Source organism: Polyodon spathula, chromosome 54 (assembly GCF_017654505.1).
Source record: "Polyodon spathula isolate WHYD16114869_AA chromosome 54, ASM1765450v1, whole genome shotgun sequence".
Taxonomy (NCBI): domain Eukaryota; kingdom Metazoa; phylum Chordata; class Actinopteri; order Acipenseriformes; family Polyodontidae; genus Polyodon; species Polyodon spathula.
This window is the reverse complement of record NC_054587.1, coordinates 743,744-769,793: the sequence shown is the minus strand read 5'-3', so window position 1 is coordinate 769,793 and position 26,050 is coordinate 743,744. Positions and strand designations below refer to the sequence as shown.

At 44.5% G+C, this 26,050-nt stretch overlaps 1 protein-coding gene across 1 annotated transcript; it reads left to right on the top strand.

Annotated features, from left to right (window-relative positions):
* The first annotated feature begins 3,182 nt into the window (after positions 1–3,182).
* Positions 3,183–25,585, top strand: LOC121307223 (tyrosine-protein phosphatase non-receptor type substrate 1-like). The gene is made up of 7 exons (XM_041239361.1): positions 3,183–3,188; positions 3,682–3,955; positions 20,398–20,724; positions 21,853–21,954; positions 22,847–22,871; positions 23,230–23,263; positions 25,120–25,585. The coding sequence occupies exons 1-7, from the start codon at positions 3,183–3,185 to the stop codon at positions 25,354–25,356; spliced, it is 1,005 nt and encodes a 334-aa protein (XP_041095295.1). The 3' UTR covers positions 25,357–25,585.
* The last annotated feature ends 465 nt before the right edge of the window (positions 25,586–26,050 follow it).

The following is a 26,050-nucleotide window of genomic DNA, read 5'->3' as shown; positions in this document are numbered from 1 at the left end:
GTGCTTTACCAGACCTCTCTGTGCTTTACAATGCTTCCCTATGCTTTACCAGACCTCTCTGTGCTTCACAATGCTTCCCTGTGCTTTACCAGACCTCTCTGTGCTTTACAATGCTTCCCTGTGCTTTACCAGACCTCTCTGTGCTTTACAATGCTTCCCTGTGCTTTACCAGACCTCTCTGTGCTTTACAATGCTTCCCTGTGCTTTACCAGACCTCTCTGTGCTTTACAATGCTTCCCTGTGCTTTACCAGACCTCTCTGTGCTTTACAATGCTTCCCTGTGCTTTACCAGACCTCTCTGTGCTTTACAATGCTTCCCTATGCTTTACCAGACCTCTCTGTGCTTTACAATGCTTCCCTATGCTTTACCAGACCTCTCTGTGCTTTACAATGCTTCCCTGTGCTTTACCAGACCTCTCTGTGCTTTACAATGCTTCCCTGTGCTTTACCAGACCTCTCTGTGCTTTACAATGCTTCCCTATGCTTTACCAGACCTCTCTGTGCTTTACAATGCTTCCCTATGCTTTACCAGACCTCTCTGTGCTTTACAATGCTTCCCTATGGTTTAATCAATTAAATCAAATGAATCAAACATGTGCAATACATTGCTCACAGGCCTGCGTGTCGTCACTTCCTGCAGACGGTGACAGAAGCCAGGAGCTGAAAAATTCACGGCAACCGGGAAACAAAGCGCCGGAAGGGCATCTTTCAGCTTCACTCCTATACTTAACACGGGATGCGGCGGCCATCTTGTTTGAGGGTAAAACCGTGGGTGCGCGTCAAGTAGCCGAGCGGCTCAGAGAGAGACGTTGTCCCGCTTGCTCGGTGACTCGGGTCACCGGTGAAAACCCGCTCTGCAGCTCGGAGCCGCTCAGCGGCGGAGCAGAGCTGAGCCTGCCGCCGTGAAGCGGGTTCCGAGACTCTCCCATTAACGCTCCCTCAATCTGCAGTACAGCAGAACTGCACCAGAGGGCAGCAAAGGACTCTCAATTAAACCCGCAGCGAGTTCATAGTCACAAAAACAGCCCTATTTATTAAAAACATGTTTTTAATCTGAGGTCTGGTAAAGCATAAGGAAGCATTGTAAAGCACAGAGAGGTCTGGTAAAGCATAGGGAAGCATTGTAAAGCACAGAGAGGTCTGGTAAAGCACAGGGAAGCATTGTAAAGCACAGAGAGGTCTGGTAAAGCATAGGGAAGCATTGTAAAGCACAGAGAGGTCTGGTAAAGCATAGGGAAGCATTGTAAAGCACAGAGAGGTGTGGTAAAGCATAGGGAAGCATTGTAAAGCACAGAGAGGTCTGGTAAAGCATAGGGAAGCATTGTAAAGCACAGAGAGGTCTGGTAAAGCATAGGGAAGCATTGTAAAGCACAGAGAGGTCTGGTAAAGCATAGGGAAGCATTGTAAAGCACAGAGAGGTCTGGTAAAGCACAGGGAAGCATTGTAAAGCACAGAGAGGTGTGGTAAAGCATAGGGAAGCATTGTAAAGCACAGAGAGGTCTGGTAAAGCATAGGGAAGCATTGTAAAGCACAGAGAGGTCTGGTAAAGCACAGGGAAGCATTGTAAAGCACAGAGAGGTCTGGTAAAGCATAGGGAAGCATTGTAAAGCACAGAGAGGTCTGGTAAAGCACAGGGAAGCATTGTAAAGCACAGAGAGGTCTGGTAAAGCATAAAAGATAAAAATAAATACTCTCCAACTCATTTAGTTTTCATTGTTTTAAAGCTGTTGCTCAAGACTGGGTTTAGGCCTCGGTTTTCACAGAAGCAGCACTTTGTGCTCATGTCGTGACTGCAGCTTTCACAGTGGCGGACTCCTCCGAAACCACAGAGGCATTGCACAACAGCCACGAGGGCAGGCGTCCCAGCCCCTGCCAGCCTCTCCGCTTCTCAAAGATCGCCGCTCCCTGCTGCCTGACAGAGATTCAAACAACAGCAGGTGGAACGAGGGCACTTGAATTAAAACAAAGCGCTCAAGAAAAAAAATAACTAACATTTTTTTCTAACTGTTCCTCAAATCTCTCTCTCTCTCTCTCTCTCTCTCTTCAGACTTCAGTAAGGCCAGTTGAATTTCTACTGTAGCAACACACTGCTGATAACATGAAAAAAACAACATGAACTTCTCTTTTTTTTTTAGAGGAAGGAACTTTTCCTTCTGTTATCTCTCTTGGGGTGTTTATTTAAGCACTGAAACACGCACCCCTCCCTTCATCCTATCTCAGCCCCTCACTGCCCGCCGGTCACTTGCCAGGCTCTCTCTGTGTGTGTGGAAGCGGTGGTCAGGGAATTAGCCAGCATGAAGAGGCCGATCCTCGCTCTGCTCTTTACACTTGTGCAGATGTCTCGTCCGGGTGAGTTTGGGTTATTAATAAGTATTATTAGTTATAGTAATTAGTCATTTAGCAGTTGCTTTTATTCAAAGAGACTTGCAGAGACCAGGGGGGGGGACTCTGCATCATCAACAACTGATGCTGCTGCTGCAGAGTCTCTTCCAATAGGACCTCGTTTGTTTGGCGTCTCGTCCGAAGGACGGAGCACAAGGAGGTTCAGTGACTCGCTCAGGGTCTCTCACACACACACAGTGAGTCAGGGGCTGAGCTGGGATTTGAACCTCTTGGTTCAAGCCTATAGTTTTTGTTAAGCCTCGCTGTGAGAAAGACAATGCGTTCGCATGAGCCTAAGAATATATCACTCTGCGCAGATTCTGTGCAGAATCTGACCAATTTAGCCAATGGTCTTCTAAGAATGATCTCCGTGAAAAGCGCCCATTGGCTACATTGGGAGAGGGGGAGGGATCTCCTGGAACCAGCTGTTCCTAGAAACGCGGCTTTGTGTTCAACTGGGCTTTAGAAAGACAGACAAGACCACCCTTTCAAAATAACCTTTAGAAAGTAGAACTGGAAGTTTCGTTTCCTAAGCGGTTAAACTTTAGGAATGAAAGCATTTCAAAATCTTTTTTTTTTTTTTTTTTGTAGCTAATGTAGAAAGCTATCATGTCACAGCCCTCCTTTATAGAACTGTTAATTATTTGTTGAACTGCACTATTAATGAGTTATTGAGCGGACGCTTTGATCCAAACTGGCTTGCAGTGACTCGGGCAGGGGAGGTCTCTGGAGAGACACAGTCCAGCAGGATTTCTATCATCGATTTCTTAAGACTTGGGACAGTTTCATTTTGACGAGTTATGCAGGTGATGTGTTCCAGTCAGTAGCTTAGAGATCACGATGAAACACAACCATGAACAGCCTGCCTCTCTCCTGGACCGGACCCGAACAAACCTGATTTAACTCAACGCATTAACTTGCAAAACTGATCAACGCTTCGCTACAATTTGTATTGCTGAAGGCGCTATATTAAAAATATAGATTATTATTATTATTATTATTATTATTATTATTATTATTATTATTTGTATATGAACGTGTCTCTCTCATGAGTTCCTGTCTGGATGCATTCTTCACAATAACAGCAGATGAGATCCTATCAGTAAGATTTCAACACCTCTCTCTCTCTCTCTCTCTCTCTCTCTCTCTCCTCTCTCTCTCTCTCTCTCTCTCTCTCTCTCTCTCTCTCTCTCTCTCTCTCTTTCTCTCTGATCCCCACAGGAGTTGGATAATATTGAGTCCAGGGCCGGGACTCTGTGACTGGCACCTACCTCTCAGTGACAGACACGTGGTCCCCAGGGGAGAGGTCCTGTGACAGGGGGTCCTCCAGGACCACTGAGATGGTACAGGGACACTGGCAGCGGCAGACAGTATCTCTACTCTACAATCCCTCCATCCAATGAGAGAAACGACCCCCGCGTGTCTCAAGTACATCCAAACCACCCCACAGATCTCTCCATTCGAATTGTGAGGCTGACCCCGCGTGACTCAGGAATGTATTACTGTGATAAATACACAGTGTTTGATGGGTCCCTCATTGCTAGCGGCGCAGGGAGCAGGCTGAGTGTTCAAGGTGAGTGTGTCTCTCTGATCACTTCTAGTATCTTTGCTGTGGCTCCTGTAGCACACAGACATGTCAGGTGATTCTGATCCAAATGCATCTACAGCAGGCATTGTGAGCACAGCTCCTAGTGTCTCTACAGTGCTGTTAATCATTTACATCTACAGCAGGCATTGTGAGCACAGCTCCTAGTGTCTCTACAGTGCTGTTAATCATTTACATCTACAGCAGGCATTGTGAGCACAGCTCCTAGTGTCTCTACAGTGCTGTTAATCATTTACATCTACAGCAGGCATTGTGAGCACAGCTCCTAGTGTCTCTACAGTGCTGTTAATCATTTACATCTACAGCAGGCATTGTGAGCACAGCTCCTAGTGTCTCTACAGTGCTGTTAATCATTTACATCTACAGCAGGCATTGTGAGCACAGCTCCTAGTGTCTCTACAGTGCTGTTAATCATTTACATCTACAGCAGGCATTGTGAGCACAGCTCCTAGTGTCTCTACAGTGCTGTTAATCATTTACATCTACAGCAGGCATTGTGAGCACAGCTCCTAGTGTCTCTACAGTGCTGTTAATCATTTACATCTACAGCAGGCATTGTGAGCACAGCTCCTAGTGTCTCTACAGTGCTGTTAATCATTTACATCTACAGCAGGCATTGTGAGCACAGCTCCTAGTGTCTCTACAGTGCTGTTAATCATTTACAGAGGAGATTAGAGTCTCAGATTTCCACTATAGACTGAATTAAACAGAAGAGCTGTTCTGAATACAACCCCTAACGATAACCCTAACCCTAACTTTCCTCTCGACTCTCTCCTACACTCTCTCCTCTCTCCTCTTCCCTATTCTCTATCCTCTCCTCTCTCATCCACTCTCCTCTCCACCCTCTCTTCTCTCCTCTCCACCCTATCTCTTCTCCTCTCCACCCTGTCTTCTCTCCTCTCCTCCACTCGCTCCTCTCCCATGTTACTGTCCTCTCCTCTCTTCTCCAGCGCTGCCTCCACTCATTATAACTCAGGACCCAGACCCTGTGACTGGCACAGTGGAGGGTAAGGCCACTTTACTCTGCACCCTGTCAAGAGTAGGTCCTGCAGGACCAGTGAGATGGTACAGGGACACTGGCAGCAGCAGACAGTATCTCTACTCTGCAGCATACCCTCCGCCCAACGAGAGAAACGACCCCCGCGTGTCCAGAGTATATCCAAAACACCCCACAGATCTCTCCATTCAAATTGTGAATCTGACCCTGAGTGACTCAGGAATGTATTACTGTGAGAAATACACAGTGCTTGATGGGACCCTCATTGCTAGCGGCGCAGGGAGCAGGCTGAGTGTGGAAGGTGAGTGTGTCTCTCTGATCACTTCTAGTATCCCTCACTCCTAACCCTGCAGAATCACTGATGCGTTACGGACCACGCTGCCTCAGAATAACATTGAGGCCCCGCTGCTTTTCAATTCTGAATGTACTTGATCTACAGATCTGGACAGTTTGCAGTGTGTTTGCAGTGTGTTTGCAGGGTGTTTGCAGTGTGTTTGCAGTGTGTTTGCAGGGTGTTTGCAGTGTGTTTGCAGTGTGTTTGCAGGGTGTTTGCAGTGTGTTTGCAGGGAGGTTGCAGGGTGTTTGCAGTGTGTTTGCAGTGTGTTTGCAGGGTGGTTGCAGGGTGTTTGCAGGGTGTTTGCAGGGTGTTTGCAGGGTGTTTGCAGTGTGTTTGCAGGGTGTTTGCAGTGTGTTTGCAGGGTGTTTGCAGGGTGTTTGCAGTGTGTTTGCAGTGTGTTTGCAGGGTGTTTGCAGTGTGTTTGCAGTGTGTTTGCAGTGTGTTTGCAGTGTGTTTGCAGTGTGTTTGCAGGGTGTTTGCAGTGTGTTTGCAGTGTGTTTGCAGGGTGTTTGCAGTGTGTTTGCAGGGTGTTTGCAGTGTGGTTGCAGTGTGTTTGCAGTGTGTTTGCAGGGTGTTTGCAGTGTGTGTGCAGTGCAGTGCGGTGTGTTTGTTGTTTGCAGGGTGGTGGTTGCAGTTATGTGTTTGCAGTGTGTTTGTCAAACGTGTGTTGCAGTGTGTGTGAGTCACACAAACGTCAGTGTGTTCTGAGGGGTGTTGCAGTGGTGTTGCAGTGTGTTTTGCAGTGGTTTCACTCAACGTGTGTTGCACACAAACGTTTGGCCCAGGTTTGTGTTTTGCAGGTGTTTCCCACAAACATCCCTCCACGGTGTTGTAAAAACGTCACCACAAAACAGTCGCACACAAACAGTTGCCAGTGTTTGTCCAAAATTTGCAGTGTGTTTGCAGTGTGTTTGCAGTTTTGCAGGAGTGTGTTTGCAGGGTGTTTGCAGGGTGTTTGCAGTGTGTTTGCAGTGTGTTTGCAGGGTGTTTGCAGTGTGTTTGCAGTGTGTTTGCAGGGTGTTTGCAGTGTGTTTGCAGTGTGTTTGCAGGGTGTTTGCAGTGTGTTTGCAGTGTGTTTGCAGGGTGTGTTGCAGTGTGTTTGCAGGGTGTTTGCAGTGTGTTTGCAGGGAGTTTGCAGGGTGTTTGCAGTGTGTTTGCAGGGTGTTTGCAGTGAGTTTGCAGGGTGTTTGCAGTGAGTTTGCAGGGTGTTTGCAGTGTGTTTGCAGGGTGTTTGCAGTGTGTTTGCAGGGTGTTTGCAGTGTGTTTGCAGGGTGTTTGCAGGGTGTTTGCAGTGTGTTTGCAGTGTGTTTGCAGGGTGTTTGCAGTGAGTTTGCAGGGTGTTTGCAGTGTGTTTGCAGTGTGTTTGCAGGGTGTTTGCAGTGAGTTTGCAGTTTGCAGTGAGTTTGCAGGGTGTTTGCAGTGTGTTTGCAGGGTGTTTGCAGTGTGGTTTGCAGTGTGTTTGCAGTGTGTTTGCAGGGTGTTTGCAGTGTGTTTGCAGTGTGTTTGCAGTGTGTTTGCAGTGTGTTTGCAGTGTGTTTGCAGGGTGTTTGCAGTGAGTTTGCAGTGTTTGCAGTTTTTGCAGGGTGTTTGCAGGGTGTTTGCAGTGTGTTTGCAGGGTGTTTGCAGTGTGTTTGCAGTGTGTTTGCAGTGTGTTTGCAGGGTGTTTGCAGTGTGTTTGCAGGGTGTTTGCAGTGTGTTTGCAGGGTGTTTGCAGTGTGTTTGCAGTGTGTTTGCAGGGTGTTTGCAGGGAGTTTGCAGTGTGTTTGCAGGGTGTTTGCAGGGTGTTTGCAGTGTGTTTGCAGTGTGTTTGCAGTGTGTTTGCAGGTGTGTTTGCAGGGTGTTTGCAGGGTGTTTGCAGTGTGTTTGCAGTGTGTTTGCAGTGTGTTTGCAGTGTGTTTGCAGTGTGTTTGCAGTGTGTTTGCAGTGTGTTTGCAGGGTGTTTGCAGTGTGTTTGCAGTGTGTTTGCAGGGTGTTTGCAGTGTGTTTGCAGGGTGTTTGCAGTGTGTTTGCAGTGTGTTTGCAGTGTGTTTGCAGTGTGTTTGCAGGGTGTTTGCAGTGTGTTTGCAGGGTGTTTGCAGTGTGTTTGCAGTGTGTTTGCAGGGTGTTTGCAGTGTGTTTGCAGTGTGTTTGCAGGGTGTTTGCAGTGTGTTTGCAGTGTGTTTGCAGGGTGTTTGCAGTGTGTTTGCAGTGTGTTTGCAGGGTGTTTGCAGTGTGTTTGCAGTGTGTTTGCAGGGTGTTTGCAGTGTGTTTGCAGTGTGTTTGCAGGGTGTTTGCAGTGTGTTTGCAGTGTGTTTGCAGTGTGTTTGCAGTGTGTTTGCAGTGTGTTTGCAGGGTGTTTGCAGTGTGTTTGCAGTGTGTTTGCAGTGTTTTGCAGGGAGGTTGCAGTGTGTTTGCAGCGAGTTTGCAGGGTGTTTGCAGTGAGATTGCAGTGAGTTTGCAGGGAGTTTGCAGGTAGTTTGCAAGGAGTTTGCAGTGAGTTTGCAGGGAGTTTGCAGGGAGTTTGCAGTGAGTTTGCAGTGAGTTTGCAGTGAGTTTGCAGGGAGTTTGCAGTGAGTTTGCAGGGAGTTTGCAGGGAGTTTGCAGGGAGTTTGCAGTGAGTTTGCAGGGAGTTAGCAGGGAGTTAGCAGGGAGTTTGCAATGAGTTTGTAGGGAGTTAGCAGGGAGTTTGCAGTGAGTTTGCAGGGAGTTTGCAGGTAGTTTGCAAGGAGTTTGCAGTGAGTTTGCAGTGAGTTTGCAGGGAGTTTGCAGGGAGTTTGCAGGGTGTTTGCAGTGTGTTTGCAGTGTGTTTGCAGTGTGTTTGCAGGGTGTTTGCAGTGTGTTTGCAGGGAGGTTGCAGTGTGTTTGCAGTGAGTTTGCAGTGTGTTTGCAGGGTGTTTGCAGTGAGTTTGCAGGGAGTTTGCAGGGTGTTTGCAGTGAGTTTGCAGTGAGTTTGCAGGGAGTTTGCAGGGAGTTTGCAGGGAGGCAGCAGGGAGTTTGCAGGGAGTTTGCAGTGAGTTTGCAGTGAGTTTGCAGGGAGTTTGCAGGGAGTTTGCAGGGAGTTTGCAGGGAGTTTGCAGTGAGTTTGCAGGGAGTTAGCAGGGAGTTTGCAGGGAGTTTGCAGTGTGTTGACAGCTGGGAGTAAACTTTCTATTTGCTCAACATCCTGAAGCAGAGAAACAAAATGCTGTGAGCTTGAGAAAGCCGGACGCAAATAATCTGCCTGCGTGCTGAGTTACAGTGCAGTGCTTAATACACACTCACAAAACACAGGCTCCACACACACTGAGTCATATACACACAGCTCTAACCACTCCACCACACAGCCTCCCTCCCTCCCAGTCCCTCCTCAGCTCTAACCACTAGAGCCAGCCTCCCTCCGTCAGACTGATTCCCCCCCCCCCCCCGATTTCATACCCTCTCATCTCCTGGCTCCTCTGTGCTTGTCAGGACAGAGTGCGCTGTGTCTCTGCAGTGTGGGAATCTCGGTTGCAAGTCGGAGGGAGGGCGACGTCATGACTTTCCAGGGAAGTGTGTGAGAACGTGGCGCGCTAGCGGTTTCTGTTTGTTCCTCGTGGTTTTCCGAGTTCCCTGCACGGGGGTGATGTCACAGGATGCACTGGGATTGCATCACTGAAACTGAGGGCGGCGGCAAGTTTGTGACCAAGATCAAGCGACAAGAACCAGCGTGTGTGAGGCGAGACTCGCTGGTTCTCAAATAACCAAATTCTGAAACCCAACCCTCGTGATCCTAAATCCTTTTAGCAAACGTCTGTAGAAATCTAACGAGTCTACAATCTAGAAGGAGGGCTCCCTCCCAAACCCCATCCCGGTTCTGGGGTCCCCCAGTGAAATCTTGATGTTTTCTTCCTGATAAAGCTTTTCTCTTTCAAGACCACAGTTGATCTCATTGTAGTTCAAGAACTACAGCTCCCAGGGTCCCTTGCTGCAGGTGCAGAGGCATGCTGGGAGCTGTAGTCCTAGCCAGGGCTGGACTGATTTTTAATCTATCAATTGTGGTGCTTTCTTCATGCAACACAGTGTACTGCATTGTGATTACACGGAGAGGCTCTTGAAAGGTTTCTATATTCTTGCACTGTGAATAATCAAGTTAGATGTCTTCTAATACAGGACAGGCAATAGGAAACGTCTGGCTTGCAAAGTTTTTAAAATTCCGAGTTTTCTGTGGCTCTTTCTCCTCGTGGTGTGATTCTCAGCCTGTCTGGTAAGCCATGCCGTCGCTCGGTCTGCGCAGTGATTAGCAAGCCCCTGGTCCCACACTGACGTGGGTGTGATTCCCAGTAACACCAGAAGCTGCGATTCACACAGTCCTACGCTTTCCTCACACTGCGCATCGCTGGCAGCCTTTCACAGTTACCACAGCAATAGATATCTATATGATCGAGATAGATAAATAAGATATAGATAGAGAGATGTATAATAGATATAGACAGATATGATATAGATAGATAATGGATATAGATATATAATATAGATAATAGATAGATAAGAGAGAGAGAGAAGTGAAGTTTGTAAAAATTTTTGTAGATTTGTGATTTGAAAACCTGGTATCCACCCAGAAGTGACGTCATAATGAAATTTGAGAACGCAAGTAAATGGGGGGGGGGGGGGGGGGGGGGGGGAGGATGTCTAACAGGAGGTCCAAATCCCCAGTCGCCCCTTAGTCGGGGGGATGTGTGACACACACACACACACTACACCTGCGGGACTCGCTCGGTTGACTGGTGGACTCCTTCCCTCCTTCGGACGAGACGCCAAACAAAAAAAAAAATGTTGTTGAAATTGTCAATTTCCACGAAAAATGTTTCCACTGACACATCCTTTTTTTTTTTTTTCTAACGAATCAATGATTTAATTGCACCTCTTTCTTGGTATTTAGAGTGATTTATTCTGTCTTATTTCTGCAGCTTCTGCACTCCTTCCTTTCCTCCCTCGTTCTGAAGCTGGTGGTTCTCTTTTGGGCTGCTTCTCCCATGAGCCTTTGCAACTAGACGCTTCCTCCCTCCCCTCCCCCCCTAACTTCCTGCTCCACTCCCCAGTCTGCCAGCCAATCGGGGGCCACAGGTCTGTATCCACTTCCTTTTATTATTTTATGATAATGGAATTTATTTTGCTTGCCAGTGACCTAACAAATGATTTTCAAATCCGTTCTCTCCTCCCCGTCTTGTGTGTTTGTTTTTGCTGGAGTGGTTCTGAGTTCTGGCGCTCCTCCAATCCTAGAGGTTCTTATTTAAATATTTTAAAACCTGGCTTTTGAGGAGCTTGTCTGGAGAGTCCTGCCTGCCGGGCGCTGATCAGCCTCCCTCTGGAGTTAGGATCTATCTTTCATCAATCTTTATTTTATATAGCGCCTTTCATAGTGGAGCACCATCACAAAGCGCTTTACAAGATGCAGCGACAACAAGAAAACCCATAATACTTCAAATACAGAGAGAAATGCATCATACAGGATATACAGTAAAAACACACAATGCATAGTGCATTAAATACAGTGGAAAGAGCAGAATACAGGATAGCAGCAGAATACATGAAATAGTGCATTAAATACAGTGGAAAGAGCAGAATACAGGATAGCAGCAGAATACATGAAATAGTGCATTAAATACAGTGGAAAGAGCAGAATACAGGATAGCAGCAGAATACATGAAATAGTGCATTAAATACAGTGGAAAGAGCAGAATACAGGATAGCAGCATAATACATGAAATAGTGCATTAAATACAGTGGAAAGAGCAGAATACAGGATAGCAGCATAATACATGAAATAGTGCATTAAATACAGTGGAAAGAGCAGAATACAGGATAGCAGCACAATACATGAAATAGTGCATTAAATACAGTGGAAAGAGCAGAATACAGGATAGCAGCATAATACATGAAATAGTGCATTAAATACACTGGATCACACCGCTGTGCAGCGGGAGTCTGATTATTAAACTCCTAGTGAAAGCAGGACTGGATCACACTGCTGTGCAGCGGGAGTCTGATTATTAAACTCCTAGTGAAAGCAGGACTGGATCACACTGCTGTGCAGCGGGAGTCTGATTATTAAACTCCTAGTGAAAGCAGGACTGGATCACAGCGCTGTGCAGCGGGAGTCTGATTATTAAACTCCTAGTGAAAGCAGGACTGGATCACACTGCTGTGCAGCGGGAGTCTGATTATTAAACTCCTAGTGAAAGCAGGACTGGATCACACTGCTGTGCAGCGGGAGTCTGATTATTAAACTCCTAGTGAAAGCAGGACTGCCTAGTGAAACCAGGACTTTGTGGCTAGAATAGTGTTTGATCTCTTTTCCCCCGCGCTCTCTCTTTCTCGCTCTCAGGAATGTGAGTTCGGAGCGCAGCGAGGCGCGCAGGAAGCTGAGGGAGTGCAGCGGGCTGGTGGATGCGCTCATGTACATCGTGCAGTCACAGATCAACCGCCAGGACGTAGACAACAAGGTGGGGGAGAGGGGAGGAGTAGAGGGGGAGGGGAGGGAAGGACAGAGGGGGGAGTGGAGAAGGGAAGACTGAGGGGGAGTGGAGAGAGGAGGTAGGACTTATTTTATTTTCCTATTTCTTTTTTTGAGATCTTTTGTCTTTCTCGGCTTGTTTTGAACTGTCTGCCTGAATGAATGTTCGATTCTCTCTCAGCTGGTCGAGAACTGCGTGTGTCTGCTCCGAAACCTGTCCTATCAGGTACACAAGGAGGTCCCAGGACACGAGCGCTACCAGGAGAACAACGCGCTTCTCGGCCAATCCTCGAACACCAACGGGACCCAGCGAGCCAGCTGCTTCGGCAGCAAGAAGGGCAAAGGTGAGGGGGAGGGGGGCACGGAGGCACATGCACCACTCAACTAAATATTTTGTTTTTGGCTGTTAAGAGCGGGAGAGTTTTCAGGTTAACTAATGTTTTATTAGTAACTTGAAATCTGCAGCTTTGTTTAGGAATTTAAAACAATCTTAACCCTTTGCTGTCCTGTGTGGGACCAGGTCTGACATTAGTGTTCTTAATAAGATGATTTAGGGCTGCATCCTTACATTTGAGGGATATGCTGTTCTGATTGAGCGACAGCGCCCCCTCACACTGTACAGGCGGAGCAGGGAACTGCAGCTTTAAGTGTGGCTGTACTGTGATCTCCACTGGGACGAGGGAGCTGGTCCCAGTTTAACGGTGGTGTTGGTGATTGGTTTCTTTACTGGTTTTCTTGCTTGCTGCTTCTGGCAGGGGTGGGGGGGTCAGTCTGGGGGGGCCTGTTTTTTTTATTTTGCTTTTTTGCTACAGATTTCTCATCTTCAATTCTTCCCTCTTATTTTCTCTTTCTTGGTGAGGTAGACGTGTGGTTTGCTGAAGGTGAGTTTTGTTACCTTCCTCCTCAACTTGGCTGTGCAGTAAAACCTCTTAATCTTGATTTTTATTTGTTTGCTCCAATCTGATTACTATAAAGTCACTTTCAGTGTTGACCGCACTGATCTTTACAGTACTGTTACACTAGACTGTATTGAATTAGCTGACTCTCAGATCCCCAGTACAGCACTGACTTCTCACTACACTAGACTGTATTGAATTAGCTGGCTCTCAGATCCCCAGTACAGCACAGTGCTGTTAGACTAGACTAGACTGTATTGAATTAGCTGGCTCTCAGATCCCCAGTACAGCACAGTGCTGTTACACTAGACTAGACTGTATTGAATTAGCTGCTCTCAGATCCCCAGTACAGCACTGAGTTCTCTAGACTAGACTGTATTGAATTAGCTGGATCTCAGATCCCCAGTACAGCACAGTGCTGTTACACTAGACTAGACTGTATTGAATTAGCTGGCTCTCAGATCCCCAGTACAGCACAGTGCTGTTAGACTAGACTAGACTGTATTGAATTAGCTGGCTCTCAGATCCCCAGTACAGCACAGTGCTGTTACTACAGACTAGACTGTATTGAATTAGCTGGCTCTCAGATCCCCAGTACAGCACTGCTGTTCTCTAGACTAGACTGTATTGAATTAGCTGGCTCTCAGATCCCCAGTACAGCACAGTGCTGTTACACTAGACTAGACTGTATTGAATTAGCTGGCTCTCAGATCCCCAGTACAGCACTGAGTTCTCTAGACTAGACTGTATTGAATTAGCTGGCTCTCAGATCCCCAGTACAGCACTGAGTTCTCTATACTAGACTGTATTGAATTAGCTGGCTCTCAGATCCCCAGTACAGCACTGAGTTCTCTAGACTAGACTGTATTGAATTAGCTGGCTCTCAGATCCCCAGTACAGCACTGAGTTCTCTAGACTAGACTGTATTGAATTAGCTGGCTCTCAGATCCCCAGTACAGCACAGTGCTGTTACACTAGACTAGACTGTATTGAATTAGCTGGCTCTCAGATCCCCAGTACAGCACAGTGCTGTTACACTAGACTAGACTGTATTGAATTAGCTGGCTCTCAGATCCCCAGTACAGCACAGAGCTTCTCTAGACTAGACTGTATTGAATTAGCTGGCTCTCAGATCCCCAGTACAGCACAGTGCTGTTAGACTAGACTAGACTGTATTGAATTAGCTGGCTCTCAGATCCCCAGTACAGCACAGTGCTGTTACACTAGACTAGACTGTATTGAATAAGCTGGCTCTCAGATCCCCAGTACAGCGCAGTGCTGTTACACTAGACTAGACTGTATTGAATTAGCTGGCTCTCAGATCCCCAGTACAGCACAGTGCTGTTAGACTAGACTAGACTGTATTGAATTAGCTGGCTCTCAGATCCCCAGTACAGCACAGTGCTGTTACACTAGACTAGACTGTATTGAATTAGCTGGCTCTCAGATCCCCAGTACAGCACTGAGTTCTCTACACTAGACTGTATTGAATTAGCTGGCTCTCAGATCCCCAGTACAGCACAGTGCTGTTCTCTAGACTAGACTGTATTGAATTAGCTGGCTCTCAGATCCCCAGTACAGCACAGTGAGTTCTCTAGACTAGACTGTATTGAATTAGCTGGATCTCAGATCCCCAGGGCTGTTAGTTCCCAGTTTGTGCAGTTTATTGGTAGCACTGTGTACACTGGGGAGATAAAAAGCAGAACATGAAGTGAAGAAGTCAGGTTGAAAAGAGTCAGGCCCTGTCTGCATGGTTGTGTGCTTCAGTGACTCACACACACTGGCTTGGGAAATATGGCAGCAGTTTTACGTGTGTGTGTGTGTGTGTGTGTGTGTGTGTGTGTGTGTGTATATATCACTAGACTGGGCTGGAATTACATTGTAACTGCAGTTTAATATCACTGGACTGGGCTGGAATTACATTGTAACTGCAGTTTAATATCACTGGACTGGGCTGGAATTACATTGTAACTGCAGTTTAATATCACTAGACTGGGCTGGAATTACATTGTAACTGCAGTTTAATATCACTGGACTGGGCTGGAATTACATTGTAACTGCAGTTTAATATCACTGGACTGGGCTGGAATTACATTGTAACTGCAGTTTAATATCACTGGACTGGACTGGAATTACATTGTAACTGCAGTTTAATATCACTGGACTGGACTGGAATTACATTGTAACTGCAGTTTAATATCACTGGGACTGGAATTACATTGTAACTGCAGTTTAATATCACTAGACTGGACTGGAATTACATTGTAACTGCAGTTTAATATCACTGGACTGGACTGGAATTACATTGTAACTGCAGTTTAATATCACTAGACTGGACTGGAATTACATTGTAACTGCAGTTTAATATCACTGGACTGGACTGGAATTACATTGTAACTGCAGTTTAATATCACTGGACTGGACTGGAATTACATTGTAACTGCAGTTTAATATCACTGGACTGGACTGGAATTACATTGTAACTGCAGTTTAATATCACTAGACTGGACTGGAATTACATTGTAACTGCAGTTTAATATCACTGGACTGGACTGGAATTACATTGTAACTGCAGTTTAATATCACTGGACTGGACTGGAATTACATTGTAACTGCAGTTTAATATCACTGGACTGGACTGGAATTACATTGTAACTGCAGTTTAATATCACTGGACTGGACTGGAATTACATTGTAACTGCAGTTTAATATCACTGGACTGGACTGGAATTACATTGTAACTGCAGTTTAATATCACTGGACTGGACTGGAATTACATTGTAACTGCAGTTTAATATCACTAGACTGGGCTGGAATTACATTGTAACTGCAGTTTAATATCACTAGACTGGACTGGAATTACATTGTAACTGCAGTTTAATATCACTGGACTGGACTGGAATTACATTGTAACTGCAGTTTAATATCACTGGACTGGACTGGAATTACATTGTAACTGCAGTTTAATATCACTGGACTGGACTGGAATTACATTGTAACTGCAGTTTAATATCACTAGACTGGGCTGGAATTACATTGTAACTGCAGTTTAATATCACTGGACTGGACTGGAATTACATTGTAACTGCAGTTTAATATCACTGGACTGGGCTGGAATTACATTGTAACTGCAGTTTAATATCACTGGACTGGACTGGAATTACATTGTAACTGCAGTTTAATATCACTGGACTGGACTGGAATTACATTGTAACTGCAGTTTAATATCACTGGACTGGGCTGGAATTACATTGTAACTGCAGTTTAATATCACTGGACTGGGCTGGAATTACATTGTAACTGCAGTTTAATATCACTGGACTGGACTGGAATTACATTGTAACTGCAGTTTAATATCACTGGACTGGGCTGGAATTACATTGTAACTGCAGTTTAATATCACTGGACTGGACTGGAATTACATTGTAACTGCAGTTTAATATCACTGGACTGGACTGGAATTACATTGTAACTGCAGTTTAATATCACTGGACTGGGCTGGAATTACATTGTAACTGCAGTTTAATATCACTGGACTGGACTGGAATTACATTGTAACTGCAGTTTAATATCACTGGACTGGACTGGAATTACATTGTAACTGCAGTTTAATATCACTGGACTGGGCTGGAATTACATTGTAACTGCAGTTTAATATCACTGGACTGGACTGGAATTACATTGTAACTGCAGTTTAATATCACTAGACTGGACTGGAATTACATTGTAACTGCAGTTTAATATCACTGGACTGGACTGGAATTACATTGTAACTGCAGTTTAATATCACTGGACTGGACTGGAATTACATTGTAACTGCAGTTTAATATCACTAGACTGGGCTGGAATTACATTGTAACTGCAGTTTAATATCACTGGACTGGACTGGAATTACATTGTAACTGCAGTTTAATATCACTGGACTGGACTGGAATTACATTGTAACTGCAGTTTAATATCACTGGACTGGGCTGGAATTACATTGTAACTGCAGTTTAATATCACTGGACTGGGCTGGAATTACATTGTAACTGCAGTTTAATATCACTGGACTGGGCTGGAATTACATTGTAACTGCAGTTTAATATCACTGGACTGGGCTGGAATTACATTGTAACTGCAGTTTAATATCACTGGACTGGACTGGAATTACATTGTAACTGCAGTTTAATATCACTGGACTGGACTGGAATTACATTGTAACTGCAGTTTAATATCACTGGACTGGACTGGAATTACATTGTAACTGCAGTTTAATATCACTGGACTGGGCTGGAATTACATTGTAACTGCAGTTTAATATCACTAGACTGGACTGGAATTACATTGTAACTGCAGTTTAATATCACTGGACTGGACTGGAATTACATTGTAACTGCAGTTTAATATCACTGGACTGGACTGGAATTACATTGTAACTGCAGTTTAATATCACTGGACTGGGCTGGAATTACATTGTAACTGCAGTTTAATATCACTGGACTGGGCTGGAATTACATTGTAACTGCAGTTTAATATCACTGGACTGGACTGGAATTACATTGTAACTGCAGTTTAATATCACTGGACTGGGCTGGAATTACATTGTAACTGCAGTTTAATATCACTGGACTGGGCTGGAATTACATTGTAACTGCAGTTTAATATCACTGGACTGGGCTGGAATTACATTGTAACTGCAGTTTAATATCACTGGACTGGACTGGAATTACATTGTAACTGCAGTTTAATATCACTAGACTGGACTGGAATTACATTGTAACTGCAGTTTAATATCACTGGACTGGGCTGGAATTACATTGTAACTGCAGTTTAATATCACTGGACTGGACTGGAATTACATTGTAACTGCAGTTTAATATCACTGGACTGGACTGGAATTACATTGTAACTGCAGTTTAATATCACTGGACTGGACTGGAATTACATTGTAACTGCAGTTTAATATCACTGGACTGGGCTGGAATTACATTGTAACTGCAGTTTAATATCACTGGACTGGACTGGAATTACATTGTAACTGCAGTTTAATATCACTGGACTGGACTGGAATTACATTGTAACTGCAGTTTAATATCACTGGACTGGGCTGGAATTACATTGTAACTGCAGTTTAATATCACTGGACTGGGCTGGAATTACATTGTAACTGCAGTTTAATATCACTGGACTGGGCTGGAATTACATTGTAACTGCAGTTTAATATCACTGGACTGGACTGGAATTACATTGTAACTGCAGTTTAATATCACTGGACTGGGCTGGAATTACATTGTAACTGCAGTTTAATATCACTGGACTGGGCTGGAATTACATTGTAACTGCAGTTTAATATCACTGGACTGGAATTACATTGTAACTGCAGTTTAATATCACTGGACTGGACTGGAATTACATTGTAACTGCAGTTTAATATCACTGGACTGGGCTGGAATTACATTGTAACTGCAGTTTAATATCACTGGACTGGACTGGAATTACATTGTAACTGCAGTTTAATATCACTAGACTGGACTGGAATTACATTGTAACTGCAGTTTAATATCACTGGACTGGACTGGAATTACATTGTAACTGCAGTTTAATATCACTGGACTGGACTGGAATTACATTGTAACTGCAGTTTAATATCACTGGACTGGACTGGAATTACATTGTAACTGCAGTTTAATATCACTGGACTGGAATTACATTGTAACTGCAGTTTAATATCACTGGACTGGACTGGAATTACATTGTAACTGCAGTTTAATATCACTGGACTGGGCTGGAATTACATTGTAACTGCAGTTTAATATCACTGGACTGGGCTGGAATTACATTGTAACTGCAGTTTAATATCACTAGACTGGACTGGAATTACATTGTAACTGCAGTTTAATATCACTGGACTGGACTGGAATTACATTGTAACTGCAGTTTAATATCACTGGACTGGACTGGAATTACATTGTAACTGCAGTTTAATATCACTGGACTGGACTGGAATTACATTGTAACTGCAGTTTAATATCACTGGACTGGACTGGAATTACATTGTAACTGCAGTTTAATATCACTAGACTGGACTGGAATTACATTGTAACTGCAGTTTAATATCACTGGACTGGACTGGAATTACATTGCAGGGCTGGTAATCAGACTCCTGTTGCACAGCAGCGTGATCCAGTCCAGATTTTACTACCAGCTTGATCAGCCCACAGTGTGTCTAGGCAACAAGCTCAGGTGTGTCTTATTATTAAACTCCTAGTAAAACCAGGACCGGATCACACTGCTGTGCAGCGGGAGTCTGATTCCAAGCCTTGCACGAGTGCAATGCAATTGATTTGTGGATTTGAGGATTGAGTTGTGATCTTCAGGTATATGAAGCTAACATTAAGATATTTCTGCCAGAATAATGCAACTATTGTGTAACTCTGAGAAGTCAGAGTGCCAGCAATGAGTAAATGTTTATTCATTCCCTGTTTTGAAACCGCGTGACTGGCTCCCAGTCCTTTAGAAAGCCCCTTTTCTCTCAGCTCAAGGTTCATGTGTGGGATTCATCTAGGTTCCTCTCACCAAAAAACAAAAACAAATTTAAGCACAGTAAAACATCCCATATGTAATCTTTCTGCACTGTGTGTGTCTCTAACAATTGTACAGCCCAAAGTTTAGCATCATCACCCTATAGAGTGAACTCCCTCAGCTTCATAGAGTCCAGTGAAAGCTGCTGAATAATGTTCCCTTGTTAACATATTGAATTGCACCCCCTCTATATAGAATGAACTCCCTCAGCTTCATAGAGTCCAGTGAAAGCTGCTGAATAATGTTCCCTTGTTAACATATTGAATTGCACCCCCTCTATATAGAATGAACTCCCTCAGCTTCATAGAGTCCAGTGAAAGCTGCTGAATAATGTTCCCTTGTTAACATATTGAATTGCACCCCCTCTATATAGAATGAACTCCCTCAGCTTCATAGAGTCCAGTGAAAGCTGCTGAATAATGTTCCCTTGTTAACATATTGAATTGCACCCCCTCTATATAGAATGAACTCCCTCAGCTTCATAGAGTCCAGTGAAAGCTGCTGAATAATGTTCCCTTGTTATCATATTGAATTGCACCCCCTCTATATAGAATGAACTCCCTCAGCTTCATAGAGTCCAGTGAAAGCTGCTGAATAATGTTCCCTTGTTAACATATTGAATCGCACCCCCTCTATATAGAATGAACTCCCTCAGCTTCATAGAGTCCAGTGAAAGCTGCTGAATAATGTTCCCTTGTTAACATATTGAATTGCACCCCCTCTATATAGAATGAACTCCCTCAGCTTCATAGAGTCCAGTGAAAGCTGCTGAATAATGTTCCCTTGTTAACATATTGAATTGCACCCCCTCTATATAGAATGAACTCCCTCAGCTTCATAGAGTCCAGTGAAAGCTGCTGAATAATGTTCCCTTGTTAACATATTGAATTGCACCCCCTCTATATAGAATGAACTCCCTCAGCTTCATAGAGTCCAGTGAAAGCTGCTGAATAATGTTCCCTTGTTAACATATTGAATTGCACCCCCTCTATATAGAATGAACTCCCTCAGCTTCATAGAGTCCAGTGAAAGCTGCTGAATAATGTTCCCTTGTTAACATATTGAATTCCATACCCTCTATATCTAAATCCCAGCCCTGCTCCTTTAGAAACACGCAGCACACTCACCACAGCTTCCTGCTCTGTGTTTGTCTCGTTGCTCCAGTTAAACCTGACGTCTCCATCGAAGCGAAGCCAGAGAGAGTGAAAGTGAACGAGTCCGTCTCCCTCACCTGCCGTGCGCGTGGCTTCTACCCGGGGAGGGTCAATGTGTCCTGGGTCCAGCAGGGCGGCGCTGAGGAGCTTGCTGCAGAGAGGGGAGAGAATGCGGAGAATGAGGACGGGACCTTCAGTAGGGACAGTGTGCTGAATGTCACTGTCACTCAGGAGCTCAGTGCAGCCACAGTGAGCTGCAGGGTTCAGATAGAAGGACTGCTAGAGACCGTTCAGAGAGAACACACACTGGTAATGACTGATCTCAAACCCGATCCAGGTGAGAAGAGAGAGGCAGGGAGAACCACTGTAACCCCTCCGAACACACCGACACGCACACAGGAACACAAACACTGCACTGTATTCTGGTACTTGTAGTCCTGCACTTCTTTAAAGAAAACAAGGCTTTTTTTTTTGTATGTTTGTTTCAAAGCTCACACTGCATTCTGGTACTTGTAGTCCTGCATCTCAGCAAGCCAGGCTTTGGGCCTATCATATTTGTTGTTTGGTTCCACTAAAAACAAAACAAAACAGAAAAATATATATATATATTTAAGAATTCTAACTGCGTGTGCATGCGTGTGTGTGTGCGTGTCCACTGTGTGTCTCTCCATAATATTGAATGTGAAGTTTAGGTGACCCTATGGGTCTGTGTTTGGCGGGACAGTCCAGCCTTTTCAACCCAGTGCATCGTGGGAAGAGTAGTCCTGCTTCTCCTAAAGGAAAAAAAAACAGTACCTGAGGCAGGTAAAACGGACCAGAATGCATTGCAGTTGCGAGTTGAAAAGCCAAAACTGGAGCTGAAGACGGAGCTATATGGTCAGCAACACGCTGCATATTACCACCATTCACTATCACAGTGCTTTGCATTACAAACAACAGCAGCTACACTAACACAGGGCTGGGAATACGATTTGCACAGCAGTGTCACCCAGTCCAGGTTTCACTACCAGCTTGATCAGCCCACAGTGTTTCTAGGCAACAAGCTCAGGTGTGTCTTATTATTAAACTCCTAGTGAAACCAGGAACGGATCACACTGCTGTGGAACGGGAGTCTGGGTCCCAGCCCTGTGTCAGTCTAGCTGCTGCAGTTTGTAATACACTCTGTTATACTGTGATAGTACTGGCAGTATGTGGCCTGATTCACTCCACTGTGATGTTCATGATGATATACAGCACTGGGAAAGCACTGGGAGGTCTGCCACTAGATATTTCGAGTTGTTTTTGACAGTCTGTCGCTGTGTCTTATTATTAAATTCCTAGCGAAACCAGGAACGGATCACACTGCTGTGGAACGGGAGTCTGGGTCCCAGCCCTGAGACGCAGTATTTGATCCGTTTCACTGTGGGTGATGCTCACTGGTAAAGCACTGGGAGGTCAGCCTCTAGATATCTGAGTTGTTTTTCAGACCGTGGCACTGTCTCTGGGATTGCGATTCCCGCAGCCGTCACTCTCGTCGTTCTCATCGCGCTTCTGCTTGCTGTTGGACTCTACTGTCGATTCCGCGCAGGTAAGAGTTTTAGAGTTGATTTTAAAATACTCTCCAGGAGCTAAATAACTTGGCACCAGCCTATTTTGGGAGACCTGCTTGCCCCCTGTGTCCCGGATCGTAACCACAGACCACTGAAATGGCGAGGAAGGGAAGCTGAGACTTTTTAAAACCAGACTAATATTTGTTTGAGCTGGCGTTTTTACAATATGTATATGCAGGTATAGAGCTGTTCTACATTTTATTGTTCTATCTGTTTGTATTTTATCTGCATTATATACATATTTAATTTAGTTACTGGGGTTTACAATATAATTTTTTTTATTTTTCATCTTTGCTTGTTTTTATGAATATTTTTTGTCCTGCGAATCGCTTTTGAGATTTATGAAGGGCGCTGACACTGTATCAATAAAACTTTGACTTGAAGAGGAAAGCGAGTCTGTCTGCGATTTCATAATCAAGTCTCGCTGGAGCACAGCTGGTGTGGTTTCCGGGAGGCAAGGGGGCCAGGGTGACTGTGGTGTAATTATAAATTTCCACAAGGCTCTGCATTCACTGTGCCTGCCTCAGGCTGTGCTTGCACCTGGGCTGAGAGGTCTGACCAGCGGTACCTTTTGTCCTTCAGTTATTTTTTCTTTGGCAGGGGCTTGGGGTTTGAAATGCCTTCCCAGATTCCCTTATCATTGCCTCCCCGCGTTTAAAACCGCCTTTTGAGGTGAACCTGTTACAGTTGCAATGTAATTTTAATTACAATTAACTGTGCCTGTTTGATAGATCTGCGTTTATATTTCTTTGTATTAGTCTCCCTATGGGTACAGAGTGAAATAGACAAATACGCACAGATAGATACAACAAAATGAAGTGCATGTCTCAAGAGCGAGTCTAACGTTGTGCTTCGTTTCTTTCTGTTTAGGGAAGAAAAAGGCTGAGATCGTGAGGTGTGTGTAAATTTAAAACACTTTCTGTTGTGAACTGGACTTTATAAAGTACTTTGTTTTGGAGAGAAGCTGTGTGTGTGTGTGTGTGTGTATCAGAGTGTGTGTGTCACTTCAGTGACACACACAGTGTGATACACAGGAAACACACACATACACAGTGACACACAAAGTACACAGTGCACACAGAACAAACAGTGACACACAGTACACACAACACACCTCACACACCAGTGTAGACACACACAGAGTGAACACACAGGGGAGATGTGTGTGTGTGTGTGTGTGTGTGTGTGTGTGTGGTGGAGGAACTGTGTGTGTGTGTGTTTCTCTCTCTCTCTCTCTCTCTCTCTCTCTCCAGGCCTCCAGTGTTGAGCAATGAAACACATGAAAAGGTAAGTGCAGCTCAGCCAAACAATAAGAAGAATAATAATAACAATATTCAGCGCAACGGGAAGCCTGACACCACTAATAAACACAGATATGCCACAAACAGCCGTGCAAATTCATCAGAACAGACCTCGCTGCTTCAGCAGTCTCGATTTGCAACGCGTGCGAAATCGAGGGAAAAGCAACACAGAGCCACACACGCTCAAACGCACAGTCTAAGACTCCTGATTAAAGCGCAAAGCGGTCGTACATTTTCACACACGGTCACTAGGATCGCCTACTGATTACTGAGCAGGGGGAATGAAATTATCACAGCCGGAGGTGTTTTCATGGTTCAAGGATATCGGTGCTCTGATACAGATGCACGCCACTGCATATCTAGAATACAAATGAGAAATCTTGTGATAAATATACACGCTGCTGCATCAGGGAAACTGGCATGTAAGAGGAAGCTTCCAAACTGTCAGTTTTAGTATTTTTTTTTGTAATCTTTTTTGTAACGGTAAATTCTGCCAGTGGTTAGTTGTGTAACACACACTTGCACAGTCTGTCAAACTCTTAGCATCTTTATTCCTCCTTCCCTCCCTCACATCCTCCCTTCTGCATTCACTGTTATTATTATTATTAGTCATTCAGCAGACGCTTTTATTCAACGTGACTTCCAGAGACTAGGGGGGTGAACTCTGCATCATCAACAACTACTGATGCTGCTGCAGAGTCTCTTCCAATAGGACCTCGTTTGTTTGGCGTCTCATCCGAAGGACGCAGCACAAGGAGGTTCAGTGACTCGCTCAGGGTCTCTCACACACACACAGTGAGTCAGGGGCTGCTGCAGAGTCTCTTCCAATAGGACCTCGTTTGTTTGGCGTCTCGTCCGAAGGACGGAGCACAAGGAGGTTCAGTGACTCGCTCAGGGTCTCTCACACACACACAGTGAGGCAGGGGCTGCTGCAGAGTCTCTTCCAATAGGACCTCGTTTGTTTGGCGTCTCGTCCGAAGGACGGAGCACAAGGAGGTTCAGTGACTCGCTCAGGGTCTCTCACACACACACAGTGAGGCAGGGGCTGCTGCAGAGTCTCTTCCAATAGGACCTCGTTAGTTTGGCGTCTCGTCCGAAGGACGGAGCACAAGGAGGTTCAGTGACTTGCTCAGGGAAATAAAGCCTGTTTGTTTAATCACTCTGTGCATCACTGGTCCAGTCTATAGCTCTGGACAAAACTTTAGCATCACCTAGGATTTAGGATTGAGACATAATTTAAAATATGTCCAGTAATATTTCATGTTAGATTTCAAAATGTCACATTTTTCAATTGTGTCAGTTTTTTGTTCAGTATCTGGAAAAACTACAAGCGCTGGGTGTGTGATTTCAATATGTTAACAAGGGAACATTATTCAGCAGCTTTCACTGGACTCTATGAAGCTGAGGGAGTTCATTCTATATAGAGGGGGTGCAATTCAATATGATAACAAGGGAACATTATTCAGCAGCTTTCACTGGACTCTATGAAGCTGAGGGAGTTCATTCTATATAGAGGGGGTGCAATTCAATATGATAACAAGGGAACATTATTCAGCAGCTTTCACTGGACTCTATGAAGCTGAGGGAGTTCATTCTATATAGAGGGGGTGCAATTCAATATGTTAACAAGGGAACATTATTCAGCAGCTTTCACTGGACTCTATGAAGCTGAGGGAGTTCATTCTATATAGAGGGGGTGCAATTCAATATGATAACAAGGGAACATTATTCAGCAGCTTTCACTGGACACTAGCAGGGATCACACTAGCAGAGATCACACTGAGCAGGGATCACACTGAGCAGGGATCACACTGAGCCGCGTTTCTCTCCCTGTCAATGCAGGAGCTGACGTACGCCAGCCTGGATTTGCAGAAGAAGTCCAGTCGGCATTCGATGATGGTGGCAGAGTCGGAGGTCTGTGCGTACGCCGAGATCAAAGGGGCGAAGGCCAGGAATGACCTCACATACGCCAGCCTGGACAAGGCAAACCTGAAGAAGAAGAAGGAGGAGCCCGGAGGAGAAGGGGAGCCCCCAGGGGGAGGGACGGAGTACGCCTCTGTGAACTTCAGGAAAAACTGAAGAGAAACCTTGCCAGGAGATTTCAAATCTGCTGCCAGCCTCACACACACACACACACACACTGTGACACGGACACAGACACACACACGCGTGTGTGCACTGGAGTCTCATCACACACTGTGGGTGCATTAGTTACAGTAACCGAGGTGAGAATTTCTCCGCTCGCTCACTTTTATTTTTAGAAAATGCAGATTCTTATATTTTTGTTTTACGCTTGTTTCTTATTGTAAATAATCTATATGGTAAATATATATATATATATATATATTACTGAGGTTCAAGGGATATATTGTTTACTCTATATAACGTGAGATATTTTTATTTACTATATTTTTATGATATAGTAATAATTTAATAGAAATTAAAAAGAAGACATGACCCGAATACTGACGTTTTCTTAAGATAATTAATTAATTTATATAGTATAAAGGAATTGACACCAAAAGCAAGCAAATAAAAATTTATTTATAAAAAAAAATATATAATATTATATAGATACTCTATATGTGACACACACACTTTTTTTTTTTTTTATAAATAAATATTTAGGTTGCTTGCTTTTGGTGTCATTCAGTAAGGAAATAAATAAATTATTTAATAAATTTATTAATATATATAACATAATGGACGAAAATGACAACCAGAAATCGTTTCGGAGTCTCACAGAGAAAGAGAAAACTACAAATTTTTATTT

What these genes read in the sequence shown, in the direction of transcription:
- LOC121307223 (XM_041239361.1), top strand. An exon ending in CTACTGTCGATTCCGCGCAG is followed by an intron (nt 21,955 to 22,846) that starts GTAAGAGTTTTA and finishes CTTTCTGTTTAG; the next exon opens with GGAAGAAAAAGGCTGAGATC. An exon ending in AAAAAGGCTGAGATCGTGAG is followed by an intron (nt 22,872 to 23,229) that starts GTGTGTGTAAAT and finishes CTCTCTCTCCAG; the next exon opens with GCCTCCAGTGTTGAGCAATG.